Genomic DNA, 19,415 nt, shown 5'->3' on the forward strand with positions numbered 1-19,415 from the left:
GAATGTATTTGTTCATTGATCTAGAAAGTTAAGCAAACGATTGCTCTCAATATGGTTGTATTGTTTATGCTTAACACTCATAATTATGGAGGCAATTTAAGCATTCTTTTTTGTTGTTTTGAACGTTTCATGTATTGATTGATGATTTATTTTTTCAACGAGGTGAAATGGCATTGGTCTAGGCTCAGAAGCCTCTTTCTAAGCAGAGACATAACATGGCCATGGTTTTAACACTTTATTTGTTAGAGGACCTCCCTTGCTTACACCACTTGCCTAGGATGAGATGCTTGCATTTCATAGAGATGAGATTGAATAGGCCCCTGATGTAATGGCTATTATTTGTGCTGTGGGAATTGTTAAATGGATAAACATGCATTATTCATACACGGGTTAGGATGGGCCTTATTTAGTGCATTGCGAAAATATTTTTACTTGTTATTTGCCCAAAGAAAAACTTAGGTTTTTAGATGACATAACCTTGTACTAATTTTGGGCTTTCAAAATTGAACCTTTTAATTAAATTTTCCAAGGAGGCTTTTTCCTTTATTAAATAGTGCAAGGAAGCTATATGTGCCTAGTATGCTTTCATAATATATAAAGTGCAATATTTTATATGTTTAGGGCATGCTCTTACAAGAGAAATGGAATGGGTTTGTTTGTTATACATGATTTATTTAGTCTATAAGTCTTATTCCACAAATGTTGTAAACACAAAAGCTTGCAAGCAAAGGAGGCTTTTAGAGCAAACTCCGGTTGTAGAGGACAAGATCAATTCTCCTACGATACTTCTTGCTTGGGCTCCAATAAAATGGGAGTACTTGCAAGGTGATATATGCGATTTGTCTCACTTCTTGCCTAGCCCTAAGTAGGCACTTTGAGGTAATAGCACTTGTCATAACTAAGCACATGCTTCAGGGCTACGCTTGCTTATGTTACAATTGTGAGGCTGAAAGACTTTTCTTTGTGGAGGGTTCCTATGGGGTACCATTATTTGCAAGAAGGATAGAGCTATGATGATAGCTATCTCATAGCTATGTGCTACCTTACAATCCCCGCAAAGGTAATCTCCACTCGTTACTTTGACCAAGGGAAAATTTCTACATTTCAAACATAGATATTGTTCATTCTCGAGTTTTCGACCTTTGCCCTACCACGTGGGATATCTGTTCTATTTTTGAGGGGTTGGAAATACATCTAGTCCTCCGACTTCTGCAACGTAAAATTTCTCGAAATTAAGGTTCTAAATCCTCAGAGAATTCCTCTTCCAAATTCCTCTACCCCCCCTCCCTCTGGAGTTGTCATAACTCGGGCTCATCACAATAGATATTAATGATAAGTATACAAGGTGGGGAGCACTAGGTTTTGTGAATGCTCGTGACTATGCAAAAGCTTAGGTTCTGTTACTGACTAGGTATGTACCGATGATAGGATTTCAGCATTAGAGTATGAAATCTTTGTATTTTCTTAAAAAGAAGATTTCAATCAAGATAGTTTTTGGACTATGAAAAACATTTACAAACACTTATATTGCTTCCTATTGACTTTTGTAGCAAACATGTATATGATTGTGTATTGCATTACTGCTTTGATTTACAAAGTATGAACTGATGATTTAGCAAGTATGATCTGATAAATTTGCTAGTCGGTATTGTTTATAATTTTCTAAGTCGATTGAGCCCGTTATGTAATTATAAGCTAAATTGGTATAAATTTTGGCATTGTGCAAAGAATGAGAAGGAAAAAAGATGTGTTAACTATGCGTGCCGGCTAAAGGGAATAACAAGTGAAGATTGGTCAACTGAGTTATGTATGCGAATTACAACAATCAGAGGAAATATTAAGCTTCATGCAAGCTTTGTTGGTGACATCATACTTGCAAGCGAGAAGCAACTTCTTTGAGTAGCTATGAGCATGCTAGGATACAAGGAATTATAGGCTTAGATCCGACCAATTACTTTGTGACAAAATATTTCAACAGCACTGCAGAGGTGAAGTTAACAAATTTGATAGAAGAGGTATTAATGTAATAAGCACAATGTACTGATATTGGGGTTACTATGTAACAAGCCCTCACATTAGGCATTCACACCATATTTCAATGGTTCTATGAAAATGGAAGGCTTCTATGAATTGTAATTTTGACTTGGATGCAAAGAAAGAGTATTCCAATAGAATAAGGAAAAAGTGTGGCTTCCATAACAGAACTTTCTTTTGATCTTTATTTGGGCTTGCAAGCTTTGCATGAGCAAGGTTGGATCACAATGATTTGCACAGTGGAATAAGAACTCGCAATACCCCAATATAAGAGTATACTTAATTGACAAAGATGGTCTTACAACAATCACACTGTAGATTGACAGGGACCTTATCACTAAGCACGAAAAAAAAATTAAATCACGTAACTAAGAATTGAAAACTTTTGAATTGCTACTAAGAAACCTGAATGTGAAAAGAGTGACTCAACATTAGCATTAAAAGTAACATGGAGCATAGTTATTACATTGTTGCCAACATGCAAGATCGAGCTAACGTCGTGCGATGAAAATTCCTTCAAAGCATAGATGCATACCCAGTTGGCACAATTGCAGTTGTGATCTTAAAGGATTCTAGGACACATGAAAATGAGAATTCACAAGCTATTACTTGAAGGTTGCTGATGCAACATGCATAGATGATTACTACATTGTAAGTAACTTTGTTGTAGCGGTAAGATTTTGCAAGGAAGAGAGATAAGAACTAATGTACTTGTTTTTCCCCCCCTCCCCTATGTAGTTGACATTTTACAATGATCACAAGCTTGTCAAAAATGAAATGCTCAACACATTGAATGATGGCCATCTTGCTATATATGTGATAAAAAATGTAGCGAGAGTGGAAAACATACAAGTAAGAAACAATTCCAATTTGCGAGCTTCTCAATAGCAGCTCTACGACCTAGCCACTGTGCAAAGGCTCACTAAATTCACCAGTATTACCAAGGGCAATGCAGTAGTATTGAATTTCTAAGAAATAATACAGTGTAGTATTTTATAGCTTGCTTAGCATGGTTGAGTGAACTTGCAGCTCTAAGAAGCGCTAACAATTTCACGTTTGCCTATTCTGATGTTCCTTTTGCAGGTTTGTGTTGAGTTGACATTTTGCAAACTGCTCGTCCATTTTTCACTACATTGCAAAACACAAACTAGGTTAATGTGAATAGGCAAGAATGTTAATAACTACATGCATTAGAAGAGACATGTTGATCCTAAGAATGTGAACTAAATGGCATCAACAATTAAATTAGGGAATGATAATCAAGTTTGAAAAAATGTTAAGGACCCTTGGATATCTCCATTGCTTGGGATAAGCACTCCAATTGAATGAAAAATAAATTTGATGAAAGATTAGCTCTATGCATGTTGATGGACAGCTTGGTTTAGCATCTAGGAACTTGTTAACTACATTCACATCAGCGGCAAACTTTATAGACAAGGATACGTCACAAGACATTGGTGTTGAAGAGTAATCTACTATAAAAGCTATTGCTTAATCAACTGAGCTAACTGCTTCATGACTCAATATCTTGCTAAAAACCTATTGCTAGAACAACTAGAAAAGCTATTTTGCAAACTACATACTTATAAAAAAGCTATTCTGTAAATCTATATATTGTTATAAAAGGTATTGTCTTAAACAATATGGAAAACTGCTTTGCAAATCTACATATTCTAAGGCAAGGTTGTTTGCTACTAGCATTTGAAAATTAAAGCTGTGACTTCTAAACCAAACTAAATTCTAATGTTGTAACACTTAATAAACATAGTCTTAGATTGCACAAAGGAGTTGTATACTTGACACAATGGCATACCTAACATATAAGCAAGTTATTTGAAAGAAAATAAAAAGGTTGATAGATTTGAGACTACGATTTTCATCAATGAATAAGGACGAATCAATTAATAGTGTTTTGCATAAACAAGAGCTATGCTTGTTTGACACTGTGAGATAACACAAGAACATATGACATTTGAAGAGCTTTGAGTTGCAACATGTTATCTTTAGAATCTATACATGATTGGCATGGAGTGCAAACTCGTTGGTAATGGGAGAAGCTTCTATTAACAAAGAACATATTGACAAGGGAGAGAGGGGGAAAATGAACTTGCAGTTTGCAAAAAGGTGTATCCTAGAGGAACCCAATATTTGAGCATTAACTTCAAAACCATGAATATCTCTCCCAAAATCAAAATGGACATACAATGATATAGGAGGCCATCTCCAATGTTACACTTCAACATCCTCTTATTAAAATATCCCTCTTAGAGGAACCATTCCTAAGGAGGCATGTAATCTAGATGCAATAATAAGAGGTAGTCGTCGATAGAGCAAGTGGGAAAAGGGGAGCGAGCCCAAAAAAGCAAGCAACAATTTGTTGAAGTGGTAGGAAATCAAGCAAGCAAAGAAAGAATCTAAGTGTCCCAAAAAATACTTTCTTGAAGTAGAAAGTATTCAAAAGGGGGGTTGTGTGTCACATTTCTTGAAGTTGAGTAGTCCAAAAATAAGGACTATTATAACATGACCACATTTGGGTTTGGCAACTACTCGGGGGGTCACTCATAAACATGTAACATAGCACTTTACTGCAATGAGGGCTATTTTTTAAATGGGGGTACTTACATGCCGTTTATGTGCATGAGGGGATTTATAAAATAGCAACTTGACGTAATTTATATATGTAGATTTATGAAGGGGTGTGACAATTTTAAGATTGAAAATGTAAACACATACAGGGGTTTAACCAATTACATGAGAAAATGTATAAAATGAAAGAATAGGGGTAACATTTAACACATGCTTTATGGGTTTATGATGATTGACCCCTTGAGTGCAATTAAAAGGTAGATGATGTAAAATTTTTCATTTCTTCTACCAAGATAGAACGTGTCTTCTTGCTTCTTATTATGGGAAATCTTTCTTTAAATTCAATGCAACCAATCTGCCAAAATTCCATAAATTCATAGATGCACGTAATTTTTTTAGATAGTGCAAAAAAGCATGATATTCATTTAAATCATGCCTTGTCATTTGATTTAATATGTAACATTATGCCATTTGGATTTAACAATCAAAAGATGCAGGAATGTCAAAAACTCATCTTTTGGGTTAAAGAAACAAAAATTGACAACTTGGAAGGATACATGGATGTGGAAATGTCATCTTTTGGACCAAAACAGGGAGTGCATTAACCCGCTCCCTGTTTTGGCCCAAAAGATGACATTTTTCACATTCCTATGTTTTTTTATTAACAACTCCAAACGGGGTCATGTTACATATCAAATCATGATTTAGATGATTATCATGCCGTTTTGCACCATCTAGTAGAATATCATGTACTAAAATATGAATTTGTGTTCAATTTGTTGCACTAGTTGGATTAGTGGGATGTAAGAGTGAATCATTGGGAAGGTATGCTTTTGCAGTAGCAAAGAAACATGGGTTTTGTTCCAAGGTTGAATAGAGTTAAAAAAGCTAAGGATTTACATATGCATGGAATGTAGACTTGAAAATGCCTCACTTGTGCAGAAGGTTGCATTGATGATCTCAATTACTATGGTGGAAAGAGAGAACTTATTTGTAGTAGGGTTTGTCTTTGATACTAATGATGACTTGGCAATGAAACATACCAAATTTCTTATAGGGGATGTGAAATTAGTGTTAGTGGCTTTAAAGTTATGTGTATATTTAACCTTTTAGCATTGGACTTTTGAATAAAGTATATATTTTTGATACTCGAATAGGGGATTTATAAATCTTTTATTGTTCTGTAGCGCTCGCTTTTTTTGGCTCGCTCAATTTTTGGTAATCCTCCATTAATCATGTGGGCTCACAAAGGCTTATCCTCACCCTTATCTTGAGGGAGATAGCTCTCACCTACATCTATAAAGGGAGAGTAGCCTTGTGGCATTGTACCACTCATATGGGCTGAAACCAATTGGGCCAAGACCCCTTTGGATATCTTGTGCATATGTGCTTGCTAGTTCTTGCTTCCCTTATCCTCTTCTTGCTCCTCATTCCATCTTCTATTGTGCACTTCAGTTCTCGTGACATGGTATTAGAGCTTCTAGCATTTTTGGTTCTGTTGCAGCACACTTTACTTTATTGAGGCTCTTATGACCTTATGACCTTATTGGAGTGCTCTTCAATAATCTTATGGCCGATTATCTTATGACCTTATGGGAGTGCTCTTCGATAATCTTATGGCCGATTATCTTTGGAGGGTGATGGTGTCACATTTTCTTATAGAAGGTGTCCTGCTATCCTTCCGAGTTTCCATCTTCTGGTTGTAGCCTTTCTTTCTAAGTCTCTCGCCCTTGTTATCATGGGGCATCATTTCTCAAAGGATTGCAAATCACCAAGAAACTACCGACAACTACTATTGTAGTTGACTTCTTCATCATTGGCTACCAAGAACCTTCTAGTCACTACGGGCTACTCTGTCTTGGCCATGAACCTTTATTGCAGTTGTTTTTTTAGGCAAATCAATCCTCATTTACTATGCAATGCTACAGAAGGTGCTTCTATCTGTGAACTATTGAAGAGGAGATATATAATAACATCATCATCATACGACCTTATATTGTTGTTGTTGAGATATGAGCCATAAGCATCGCCAATTCGTCCGCAAGCATGTTTCTCATCTATCAAATGTTTGTTCTCTGGTTGAAGGCTTTTGCTGGCCTACGTGGTTGTATTCTAAGAGTCAGTTAGAGGAGTCACGTCTTACAAGATTTCATTCTGCATGATGCCGATTCTTTGTTCATCATCAGAGTCTCTAGCTTCGTATCTATTCAAGAAAATTTTTCTTATATGGAGCTAAGATTTCTACTGAGGTGCGACATCTTTGAGTATTTAGTCCATTCCTCTTCGATCGTGATGAGTTGTAGCGACGTCTTGTGGCATTCTTTGTTCACAAAGTTTCCTTTCCTCCATTTTTTGGCTAAGGTTGTGAAACCTTCTATCTATTCGATACGTGGCATCATAATTTGGGGCTTCTTATCTCCTTTCTAAGGTTCTTCTTTACCTAGTGAATTTGTGGGTTGACACACTTATTTTACTCATTGTTTCCTTCAGAAGCTCTGACAAAAGAGAAGCCAACTTTCATTATGACCATATATTTTTTAGCCTTGCCATTTGTAAGGGATTAGATACTATGGGGTGTGACCTTTCCATGACCAAGAAACTATCGTGGTCTCGATAAGTTCAATGGAATCTTGTTACATACATGGCAAGTATCAATCTGATACCTACTTATGTCCAAGGCAATGTACATCTCATGGGATCTCAAAATCAAAGATGGTGGGACAGAATTATCAAAATAATTACACAAAGATCGGTCAATGACAGAATATCATTGTATTGGGAGTCAGACCAGTTGGATGTTAGAAGTCAAAACCTATGGTCCAAAGTTGGATGTCGGTTGTTGGAAGTTAAAAGTCGGAAGTCAAAAATACTGGTGAAGGTTAGACGGCTGAACTCAACCAAACTGGTCGGACGGACTATCTAAAAGACTTGTCCAAGTCAAAATTGAACCTGTCATTGGGATTCGGTGGGACTAAAACATGTTGCAAAGTGGAAGCATTATCATATAGTAACCATTAAGTGCTTCAGGATTGAACCATGAAAGTTTGAGACATTTTAAGATTCCTCTAACAAGGCTTTTGATGCCTAGACCCAAATCAGAGCACGAGATAACCCTACTGCCAACCCATTGATGTGCAAAAATCGTGTAATCTACAAACCCACTAAACCAAAGGGAAGGCAAAAAGTTCTGACTTGCTATGTGGTTGGCACTTTGCTAAACTAAAATCTCAATTGTAGATGATGATAGAGGGAGTCTCCTCAACCTTGCATTGATTCCTCAATAGTGTCTAAGCTTCCACCAAGAGAGAGAGAGAGAGAGAGAGAGAGAGAGAGAGAGAGAGAGAGAGAGAGAGAGAGGAAGAATTGAGACTATCAAGGTATCAAGAGGCTCCAAAATAGCACATACCCCTAGAGTGTTTTTGGATCCTACCCAACATGCCTTTCTCAATGCCCATTTTTTCTACTAGCCACTCACTCTTGTCATGGCCAACTTCCTTGAAGTTCTTCACAAAGAAGTTCTTTAGGACAATCTTTGTATACAATCTATAGTCAGACTGAGAGAAGGGAATAGTGAGGCGTGCAGTGGGAGGGGGAGTAGAAAGTGGTAGAGGTGAAGATGTCAAGCGGGAGGGGTAGGTAGGTGATGTGGAAGATGGTTACAGAGTACTCATGGTAGAGAGGAAGGAGACCACCCCATGAGTAGTTGTCACATTCCATTTGAGTGGCCAAATCAAAAGCCCACATTTCCCAAAGGTGAAGATCGCCTTCCTAGTCCTCAGTGCTATAGATGCTTTCCTAGGCTCCTCCAAAAACAACATTCTCAAAAACCAAATGTTAAGGGTTCAAATCCCTTTATGAAGAGGTTGCATTTCTTTATTATCATACTTTATATATATTCAGCCATGCAACATTTTGATGAATGTTAGTTCATATACAACTTCTGAGAGCATCCTCGGTGCTTCAATGCCTCATGGTTTGATTCCTTTTTAGCAGGTTCACAACAACTTCTATTCCATGGCTTAGGCTTGCCATAGCCATAAATCCCCCAACACTTAGTGTGGGATCTCTATTGTGTGCACTAATGGAAACACCTTGTCTTATATCTTTGTCTGCGAATTGATGGAAGCTCAAGTCATTATTTGCATTGCTGAACATTGCTTGATTAATTTTTTCATCACAACGTACTGATAGTTGATCATAGCCTAGGTGCTGGCTATAACCGATGGAAGGCCCACGGCCTTTTTAATGCCCAACTACTACTACAGCTGCGTATAAGAGTCTTGTCTCCATCTTGCAAGTGCAAGCTCATAATAGCTACAAAGTTGTTGTTGGACAAAGACTTTTGTGTAGGCATGAGGATCAAGCTTGGAGGCGTCAGTTAGTTGGACTTGCAAAATGAATGGAGGCTCTATGTTATTCAAGTGTATCTCCACATGTTGCCCTTGGCTATCTTTGCAATGATGAACCCAAAGAGAGAATCGATATACTACACTTTCACGTATGCAAGACTGGGATACACCTCAAAGATGTGATGTTCCGTTCCCTTCAACTGCAGGCTCCACCATGCAATCAAGTCTGAGTGATCTAAAGGAGGTGCTTGGTTGGCGCAGTTGAGCCTTCCTCAATTAAGGAATCTTCAACTTCTTCTAGCACCATTCATGTTCTGAACTAGAATGCTTGGCCTGCTAAGTATATTGTGAGTAGCTAATAATAGGCCAGTTGATCTAATGGCTTAAAATGTGCCACATGGCCCTCGTAGGATTTTAGAGTTTCATAAAATGCTCTAGTGCTGGTCAAGTAAAAATGAGCAACTTCTCATATTCAATATCTGAACAAGTTTGTCATCTGTTGGCAGCTCTTGATGGTTTCTAGCCTTGCATCAACTCACAACACCCTCATTGTAAAGTAGTTGAGCTACTTGTTAGAAGATACCTTGTGGTTCTTTGTCTCCAACCCAAAGGTTTGAAACACTTAGGTCGGCTCTCGTTCTTTTGTCAAGGGCCCAATGCGGACAACTCTATAGCAACCACTAGGGTGTGTCTCTCTCTCTCTCTCTCTCTCTCTCTTGGGTAGTTTGAGTGCGAGGGGCTACACCATCCTCTACTTGTCGAGGCTTAGTTTGGCTTAGTTTGGTTCATCTTCTGCTTGTTGAGGCTTAGTTTGGCTTAGTTTGGTTCATATCACAAGATGGTTGCTAAAAAGATTAGAAGCCCCAAATCAAGGTTGAATATTGAGAGGCACATGAAGGCTGTAAGGTATCGCTTTGCTGTTTGGAGCGAGGAATATAAATAAACTACTTGCTCTGCAATAAATAAGGTCTTAACAATGAGGAGAGGGGGTGGAAGAAGAAGGAAAAACCATAGCTCCTTGTTCCTTGACCTCACAGAAGGGATTCTACTCCTTAAATTATCTTCTCGTTGTAGAACCTTTGAGGGCATCTGAAAAAAACAACCCTCAAAACAAAATATGTTGCGGGAATTCAAAAGTGAAGATGTTGGTACCAAAAAAGAGTGGTTTCCAAATTGTTAATGAAAGAAATATTTTATTAACAAAGAATGTATTGAAAAGGGAGAAAGACTGAGAATGAACTAGAGGAACCCAATATCTAGGCATCAACTCCCAAACCATAAATTTATCTCCCTAAATCAAAATGGGCATACAATGATATAGGAGGCCACCTCCAACGTTCACTTCCACCTCCTCTAACATCTTCTTACAAGTGGGCTACCCCTCATAAAAAGGGTTTAAGGAAACTCCTAAATGTTGATAAGAGATTCTTTGGATAGGTCCAAGATTTCTACTTCACAAACTGAATTCTAGAGCTATGGGAGTTAGCATGACCAAATTTCGATGTGGGTCAAAGGAGCTTTTGTTTTTTGTTACAGAAACAAACCAAGAAATGGCGAGTTTAATTGACCAGTATATATCTTGTGATCTTGCACTACTTCCTGATCCACCATAATTAGCACAATGCCACAAGCACACACAAAAGTTGCATGAAACAACTATCTTAGAACCTTTACAAATAAGGTTCCAACATATCAAAACCATCTTGACTTATGTGTATTGAGAGCTAAATGATTTAATTTATAAGTCCAATGCAAAGTTTATAAGAATCCTTAGCAAAATTACAACTTTGCAAGGAAGAGTATATGTCATGTTTATGAGAAAACTTAAGACGGCCCACATTATTCTTAAAAAGAAACCCAGCTTGGACAAACCCATTTTGCAAGTTGCTAGCACCATTATGAGATGCACACACTAATGCTCAATTCATATTAGAACCATATGCAATAGCTACATACTCTACATCTTACCTCATAATGGATAACACTAAAAAAAGCATTCGATGACATAATAAAGAAAACAATGATGCAATTAACCTGCATTGAGAAAATGGGAGCTACATTACTAAACTTGCAACAAATGTTAGTAGAGTAAGTAGTACACAATACTTTCATTGCCATTGCACCATGCTTCTAGAGCTTGATGCAATTTATAAATACATCTACCCCACAACAGCATGCAATAGTATTAAAACTTGACAAGAACTTGCAATCATTGCCAAAAAATTCAACTGATATCATGATCTCAAAAGAAGTGAATATCACGTGGATTATAAAGATGTATAAATGATGATATGTATATAATATAAGACAACTTTTCTTCTGGTCCAAAAACAAAAGAAAGATCTGATGAGCTCCTCTATGTGAGGTTCAAGTACTAACTGCTACATAGCATGTACAAAGACACTTGACCTATTATCCGTTGTTTACTGACTTTGTATCTAAGTATGACAAACAGTCCTACAAGAAAACAAAGAGGTCATAGGTAATTAGGTTCTCGCATTTTGATTGGCATTGCGACCCAAAGAATAACTAATTCTTTATGGCCCCTACTATGGGTCAAAAGAGAATTTGAAGCGATTCAACAATTAGCTTACTTAAAGAAGGTGGGCCAAATTTCCAAACTGCATAAGAAATTCAACTTTAGCATAAATTCAAATGACCAAAATGCTAAAACTTGGGGTAAGAAATTTATGTTGTTTCTTTTCATTGCCTATTGTCAACAAATTGGTAGAAGCAGCCTTTGGATAGGAAGAACAATAGCCACGACCAAAGACGACTTAATCTTAGGGCATGAGGATAGAAAAGATTCATATTCTTATAGAATGAATGATATTTTAAGTAATAGTAGCATCATGTGATTTCAAGAATGGAAGTCGTCTAAAAATCGCAATAGGGATGTTGCTCTCCTAAGCAAAAGACCATGGCTTTTTAATTTAGAAGAAAGCAATAGGACAAAATCATGAATCGAGAGCTGCACATGAAACAAGGACAAATAGATATACTATATGCATCTTATTACTTTGATAACAATAGGCAATCTCTCTATCATCTTAGTAGACACAATCAAGCATACAAGCATTGTGATGAGACGACCAAGGCATCTCTATATACATCTTTTATCATTCTTCTTTTTTTTTTACTTAATTTATTTTCTTAAGCTGCATATGAGGTTGCTATGAAAGAGAGAATCTGCAAGGAATTTCTTTTGAACCACAAAATTATTAGACTGATGATTGAATGGGAAGCAAAAGAAAGTTGATGGGGGCTCAACCAAGCAAGCAAAGATTTGGAAGGACAAAGGAGATACGCATCTATTCCCATATTTTTGTTTTCCCATATTTTCATTTTTCTTACTCTCATAGAAGTACTCATATAGAGACAAGAAAGAATGGTATGGCTACAAAGGGGAATAATTGAATCTGAAGAAGAGTGATAGATTATATTAAAATATCATGAAGAAGGAGAATAAAATATGATAGCCTATATAGGATTTAGGATAATCTAGGTGAGCTAAGAGGTTTTTATGATTAAATAAGCATGGTTATGTTCATTAATAAGGATGAGAAGACGTATATCATGTGGTATGTATAATATAAGAAATCCAATTACTTAGAGGACTTGTATCCTCATAGCTTGCTTGAGTAGATGACAATCCTAGCTTAATTGTAGATAACAAAATTATTATTGTGTGATACATATGGTATGCTTCGATAAAGTTTTCTGCTAAAGTGAACTGAATTAGAGAAATTCAAGAGAAGAAAAAGAATATGATTTTTGCTAAGAAAGAGGGAAGACATGATTGTTCACTGGCAAGCTTTTTGCTCTAGTAATTTCTTACGAAATTGGTTTCATAGATAATGAAAAATAGTTGGTATGTCAGATAATATCTTCTATGTATTTTCTAACATCTAAAGAAAATACATATTGGATCATTACTAGCTACCAAATTAAATAAAAAACTTTGATGTGTGATTAGACAATGATATACATATACCCGTAACTCTTCTGCTAATCATAGAATAGTATATGTCACTTACTGCTATTGCATCATAAGGAAAAAGAATTATACTTTGTATTTGTTATTATTTCTCAATATCATATTGATACGGGATGGTACAGATATTGATGAATATGATAAATATAATGCTTGGACCTATACCAAAATGACATAAGCAATGAATGGATGTGGTATATTACTTTCTCTTAGTACAAGAAAAGAATAAAAATAATCTTTCATAAGTTCTAAATTGGCTAAATTCATTATCTCTTGGTTAATGAGAGCTTAAGATCTCTTGAAGAATTGTTTCAAAACATGATACTTGATGAATATCCAAGAGAGTACTCTTTACATCTCTACTCTCATTGATTAGGAAAGTCAAATACACAACTGAAAGTAGTTGTAATCCAAGCAAGAGGGATGTTATGAAATAGTATTTTTTATATTTCTTACTATGGAGATTATTTTATTTTAGTCAAGTGTGACTATGGCAAAGTATTCCATAGGAGCGCACCAAACACGGTGGCGGTCCTAGTGGATGCTTTGTGGGGTTTAGTTGGGGATGCCTAACTACCTGTGTTTTACCAAGCTAGATGGTTAGTATTGTGGATGAATCCATGTTAATACTAATGTCGCTAGTTAGCATAAATATACTATGTTATCAATTCATGTGATGGTTTACATAACCTTGCGTGCACCCTTTAGCATGGAAATCACTTGGAAGTTACAGAGTGGGTCAATGGATTTGATAAGCTCTAGTCTCACTTGAATGGGACATTGAACTTTATTGTTGCATGTACCAAACACAAGCACCATTACATTTAGCGTACTATTCTATAACATTGCCATGTGTGTACCATTTATCAATATTGATGTGGAACTTTAGCATATAATTATTATGTGATAGTGGACCAAATCTAGTGTACAATGATGGAACATGAATCTATTTGATATGTGTTGGTCATGTAGATCTACATGTCATGTTGCCATAATTATGTTTTGCATTGAATATCATCCTAATTGGTATTTAAATATTTAATTTAGAAAAAAGGATGATCATATTGCAAGCTAGCGGTGTGAACCAATGCCTAGACTATACAAATCAAAAGGTCACTTGTGTGAACCATTCTCCACTCCATGTCACACAATATGCAACCTGCCTATCTCTTTGATACATTGCAACCCTTAGTGCCCAACCCATGGAACAATTTGCAATATCATATGCTCAGATGTTATAATAAGTTACATTATTCCATGTGTGACAACTCTTTGCTAGTCTTCTTAGCTAAGAAAAGTCAAGCCCCCCACAATCCATAAAAGTCAAATAAGCAAGGCAATGAATATTTTCATCCCATTGTGAATGCTTGTGCATCTAGTGCTTGTCGAACTATTGTGATTATCAAATTTACTTGACAAAGATTTCAGGGAAATCAACATTTTTAGGCATTGATTCATCATATCACTCCAAGCTCCCTTCCCTTGGATTGTGACGACGGATGAAATTATAGTACTGATTAGATTATGCTGGTAAAAATTAGTACTTGGATGGACAACACAATTATTTGGATAATGTTTGAGCTTCCTGTAACTAAGAGACATTAGTTTCCAATTACCTTAGTAATATATAAGGAGTCTACATGCCAAGTGCATTAATCTAGGTGGACAATCATATGCACAAGCTTTTTGTAAGTATGCATGCCTTAGTAAAGAATCTATGCTAGAGGTTTTGAGCTAACACTTTGCTAATTCTGACAACATTTATTTCAACTTATTGAAGGGGTCAACCATCATATTCTTTTCAATTGAAAAAGTCTTTAAGGGTAGGTAGACAAGGCTTTACACATGCATGGAAAAGTTGATCTTTTGTAATGAAGAACTAGAAAGTGTTTGTGACGACTATCAGACTTTGCAAGTGGGTAAAACCCTAATCATCTAACACCCAATCAAGCTAAGAGCCTACCGCCACCTTGTGTACAATGATATGCTTGATGTTCTACTCTCATGTTGCTAAAGAGTTTCTCTAATTTTCAAACGCAAGTTGTGAGAAAGTGTTTGCTATTCACTTACATTGGTGCATGGAATGCATTTGGGTTGGACTCGGCTCATCCATCATGGACCATGGAAAAGCAAGATTGCAGAGTCTGTAAATACCTTATTTTTCCACAACACACTCGCATGCACTTAGAGAGAGAGAGAGAGAGAGAGAGAGAGAGAGAGATTTATGAAAGTGAAGGAAAACACCACATAACTCCCAAAATACATAAAGAGAGCGAAAAGAACTCGTCTTATACTGAAAAACTAGCCGAAGCGACACGAGAGAGAACCTTTAATCTGCATGATGGACGTAAGAAGTTGAAAACGATCCGTTTGACGGATTTGGCGAGGTGATTCGAAGCATGGAGCACGAGGGGCAGGCAGAACTTCTGAGAGAACCTTCAATCTGCCATAATCGCATGGAAGTTGAGAACAATCCGTCAAAATTTGGCCAGGAGGAGGCACTGGGCAAAGAAGAGGTGATCAGTGGAGGAGGCGGGCCTGAAATGCCGGAGACAGAACCTTCGTCTCGCATGGTGGACGTAAGAAGATGAGTCAAACAATCCGTCCAAATTTGGCGACGAGGTGAGGGCAATCCTGAGATCCGCCGCAGGCAGAACCTTCAATCCGCCGTACTTGCACGGTGGACGTAAGAAGATGAGAAATTTCTGGCAATGCTGAGATATTCCGCCGGAGACACAACCTTCAAAACTGCCGTAATCGCAAGGTGGACGTAAGAATCCGTCAGAATTTGGCGAGGAGGTGAGCGAAGAGGAGGTGGTTCCAAGCATCAGGGACGCCGGGCAAGCACCAGTGAAGGCAATCCTGAGATCCACTGCTCCGACGAGCATAACGAGCTGCAGATCTGGAGATGTGCGCTTCGTCTCGCACCTCCGACATGGGCGTAATGTTGAGCAGCTTCACCTTCGTCTTCCCCCTCACCGCACTCTCCGCCACTGCATCCCTCCCCTCCCCCCCCTCCTTCCTTACCAGCTTCGTCTTGTCGCACCTCCCCCCCGAATCCCATCCCCCCCCCACAAAATGCCTCGGCGATTCCGTCCTCCAAAACACCTTCGCCTTCCCCTTCTTCAATCGCTCCTCCAGCCATTCCACCACTCTGTGTACCGTGAAATTGTACGCCTCCCTCATGCTTCTCAGATTGCTGCTCCCTCCCACCCTCTTCCCCTGCGCATACGTCCTCCACTTGTTCTTCTTGAACTTCCCCGTGTTCCAATGCTGCCCCGTGTTCAGGACTAGCACGTCGAATCTGCCCAGATTTGCCTCCAAAAACTTCGGCGGGCGATCCATGTGCATAGCTACAAACCCCTCCGGAGAAGGCTCCAGGTAGCTCACGGTAGCAGACCAATGGAACAAGACCGTGGTGTTGGTGGCGATGAAGTGGTAGCCTTTGCCGTCTGCTCGGTCTTCTACATCGGAGGAGCTCCTTCCACCAGTAATCATACAGATGAGTGACAAGAATTGCTGTCTTCCCAAGGAATCGCCAAAGAATGCAATCGTCTTGTTTCGCATTCTGAAGAGGGGAAAACTGCAGAGTTCAGCAGACCTGATGCCGCAATACATATACGCAACCCATGAACATCAAGGGTCGGAATTGAACCGGCCTACCTTCTGAGAAATGCATTTCCATTGAATTCAGGCAAGTCGCATTGAGCAGGCTTCCAGCGGTACTTTTCGTACTCAAAGCTGCTGCGATTAGCTCGCCTGCAAGCCCACTTTTTCACAAGCCAGCGTCTGCACTCTGTTCCAGAATAATGAGGCCTTCTCTCATCCCTAACCCACCGACCGTGCGCAAAATCGCATCCTTTGTGACCAACAAACAACATGGTCAGCACTGTGGACCGGCAAAATGGAAACCTTAAACGTGAGCTATGCCGCCTGAACTAGACACTGAAACATCGGTACATCGTAGGGAGAGGGAGGGCAATGCGATAGATACCAGCTAGCAGAGGGATGGCGTAATCTGTGCCAGCTGCTTCTAGAGGGGGTAGAACAACCTTATTATCAACAAGCTGTGAGATTGGCGGGCCTGCAAACTCAAGGCAAAACATCCCTGAATCTCAGCTGGGTGTGGAAGGGAGCCGTTTTGAGCAACAGAAACACGTCATAATCCTTGCCTGCTGTGTCGGGAGTGGTCTCCACAATCGTCCCGACTCCGCGATGTAAGAATGGCGACGAGCCTGCAAATCACAAGACCGAAAAAACGTCCAAGAGAAGCTAGATCAAGTGGAGTCGAGAGCGAAGGAGAAAGAGGGGAAAGATGCACAGTACCAAGCTTGAAAATGGATGGCAAACGCTTGTGCAGGTGCGCAACGGGGCTACTATTCCAAGCAAAGATGAAGAGAAGCGTGGCGAGGATGGTGCAAGCAAGCAAGCGGCGCAGGGACGCCGACATTGCAGCAGCCTTGGAGCTCGATTCTTCAAAATGAATGTTAAAACTAAAGTATTTCTTTGAACGACAATGCCTCTCCTTTTCACGTACATGTTTTATTTTTGGGAAAAACATTTAGCTTTATTAGAAAATATTACACCTCTTCATCCTTCTAACATTTGTATCTTACCATCTTCAACTCCTATCAAAGCTAACATTTTTATATTTTCACATATATGCTAGCCACTGTCTCCCACACACTCTCCTCTGCTAGAGGCACCGGGCACACTCATCTAGGAGGAAATACCTCATGTATCGTTTCCACAACCCAATGAATAGTTTGGAGCATAAATAGACACAACAGTGAAAGTGGAATCCCGATACCTCAATAGCTACAAAGAACCCATTAGCACCACCTAGCTAAGCTAAGAAGTTAAGTAAGATCGAATCAATAAGATGGTGCCACCACCACTTCTAATAAGATGGTTGGAGTAAACAATATAGTCTAAGGATTGCAGGTCTTGAATTGAAAGAGGACCTATCTTAAGATCTTGTAAGGCACAAATATTGGACCTAGATTGGCAATTACCTGATAGAGCAAGCCTAGTGGGTATTCCTCACCTGATAATTCGATGAGCAAAGTGTAAAGATTCGTAAAAGTAGGCATCTTTTGGACTTTGCCTTTGATAGACGGTGATGAAGAGCCTTTATTGGGGCGTGACATCAAAGGAGTATGAGAAACTTCCTACATTCAATTGTGATTATCTTTCAATTGCCGACTTTGCTACTTAGATGTAGATGCCACGTAATCCTGAGTATCCATATTTTTGTGGATGTTGCTTTTCCTTTTGGAAAAGTAGTGCTAACTATTTAATTGGGTGGTTAGTACCAATTTGTGGCTTATTTTAGGGCTATTAGTAGAAGCGTTACTTGGGATAGTCAATGCTAACCTTAAGCACTTGGACCTACTATGATTTGCTTACACTCTAGTAGTGCCTTCTTGGCATGTGTGCTCTACCTACTCTTGACTCCCTGCTTCATGTTCTTCTTCTCTCCGTGATGGCACGTTCCCTCTCATCCATGCTTCCTTGTTGCTCTATCTCATCTTTCATCCCCCTCCCTTGGATTCGCGATAGCTTCCAGGCTCATTCATTGAGCATGGTGTTTCATTGGCAGTTGTTGACACTTCATCGATGTCTTCCCATGTGGTGATGTACTCTTTCATGTTTCTTGCTTCATGCTCTAGTATGCTACTATGATTTTTGATGATTTCAAGTTCCAATGGCAATCCTTTGTCCTCTTGCTCTAGGATTTATTTGTCTCATTTCAAAAATTTTGGACTAAAAAAGGGGCCCTCTGGAGAATTACTAAAATATTAGAGGCTTGGATAAGGGAATATGGTATCCATGAAGGAGATTATGCCATGTGGACTTCTCTGTAATAGAGGCTCCCCCAATCTAGGTGAAATTTCAGTTTTTTTTCAAAATACCCCAAAAAACGTCATTGGTGGTTCACAATAAAAAATTATCTTTAACAGGCTTGCCCTGACCATGTCAGGCCTCCTTGTTTTCATCCCAGGGCAAACTATCCCCTAGTTAAAACTATGCTCACATTTTTCATTTGGTTCAACCATTTGGCCCAAACTTTGACTTCCTAACCAACTCTCCCCCTATTCTCTCTCTTCCAAAACGTTTCAAACATTCATTCCCACCACTTTCTAGCAGTTGGTTTCAAAATATCTTATTTCCACTCTTGCTTAGTCATTCTCTCTCCTCTTTGCTCACGTTTTTCTTCCACATTTGAAAATCTCTTAGAGAAACTTTTGTCAAAACTCTGTTCATCCCTCTTCTCTTTCATTCATTCTCTACTTATTTCACTCTCTCTTAGAAACCGAAGTTGTGACATAAATCTACTCGGAAGGAGTGAGAAAAACAGGTGTTCTCTCATTTTCGATTCTTTCCTCATCTTTTTGGAGTATAGAGTCACCTCTTGAAGTTGTGACCTAAATCTACATGGAAGGAGTGAG

At 38.6% G+C, this 19,415-nt stretch overlaps 1 protein-coding gene across 1 annotated transcript; it reads right to left on the reverse strand.

Moving 5' to 3' along the window:
- Positions 1-15,223: 15,223 nt before the first annotated feature.
- On the reverse strand, positions 15,224-17,434 carry LOC147905040 (protein trichome birefringence-like 14). Its single transcript, XM_087396626.1, has 5 exons — positions 17,290-17,434; positions 17,136-17,198; positions 16,958-17,047; positions 16,627-16,822; positions 15,224-16,531 (listed from the first exon to the last, which is right to left on the reverse strand). The coding sequence occupies exons 1-5, from the start codon at positions 17,411-17,413 to the stop codon at positions 15,745-15,747; spliced, it is 1,260 nt and encodes a 419-aa protein (XP_087252752.1). The 5' UTR covers positions 17,414-17,434; the 3' UTR covers positions 15,224-15,744.
- Between the last annotated feature and the right edge of the window lie 1,981 nt (positions 17,435-19,415).

Source organism: Dipteris shenzhenensis, chromosome 2 (genome assembly GCF_047967505.1).
Source record: "Dipteris shenzhenensis isolate YYH24624 ecotype China chromosome 2, Dip_SZ_1.0, whole genome shotgun sequence".
In the NCBI taxonomy this organism is placed as follows: Eukaryota; Viridiplantae; Streptophyta; class Polypodiopsida; order Gleicheniales; family Dipteridaceae; genus Dipteris; species Dipteris shenzhenensis.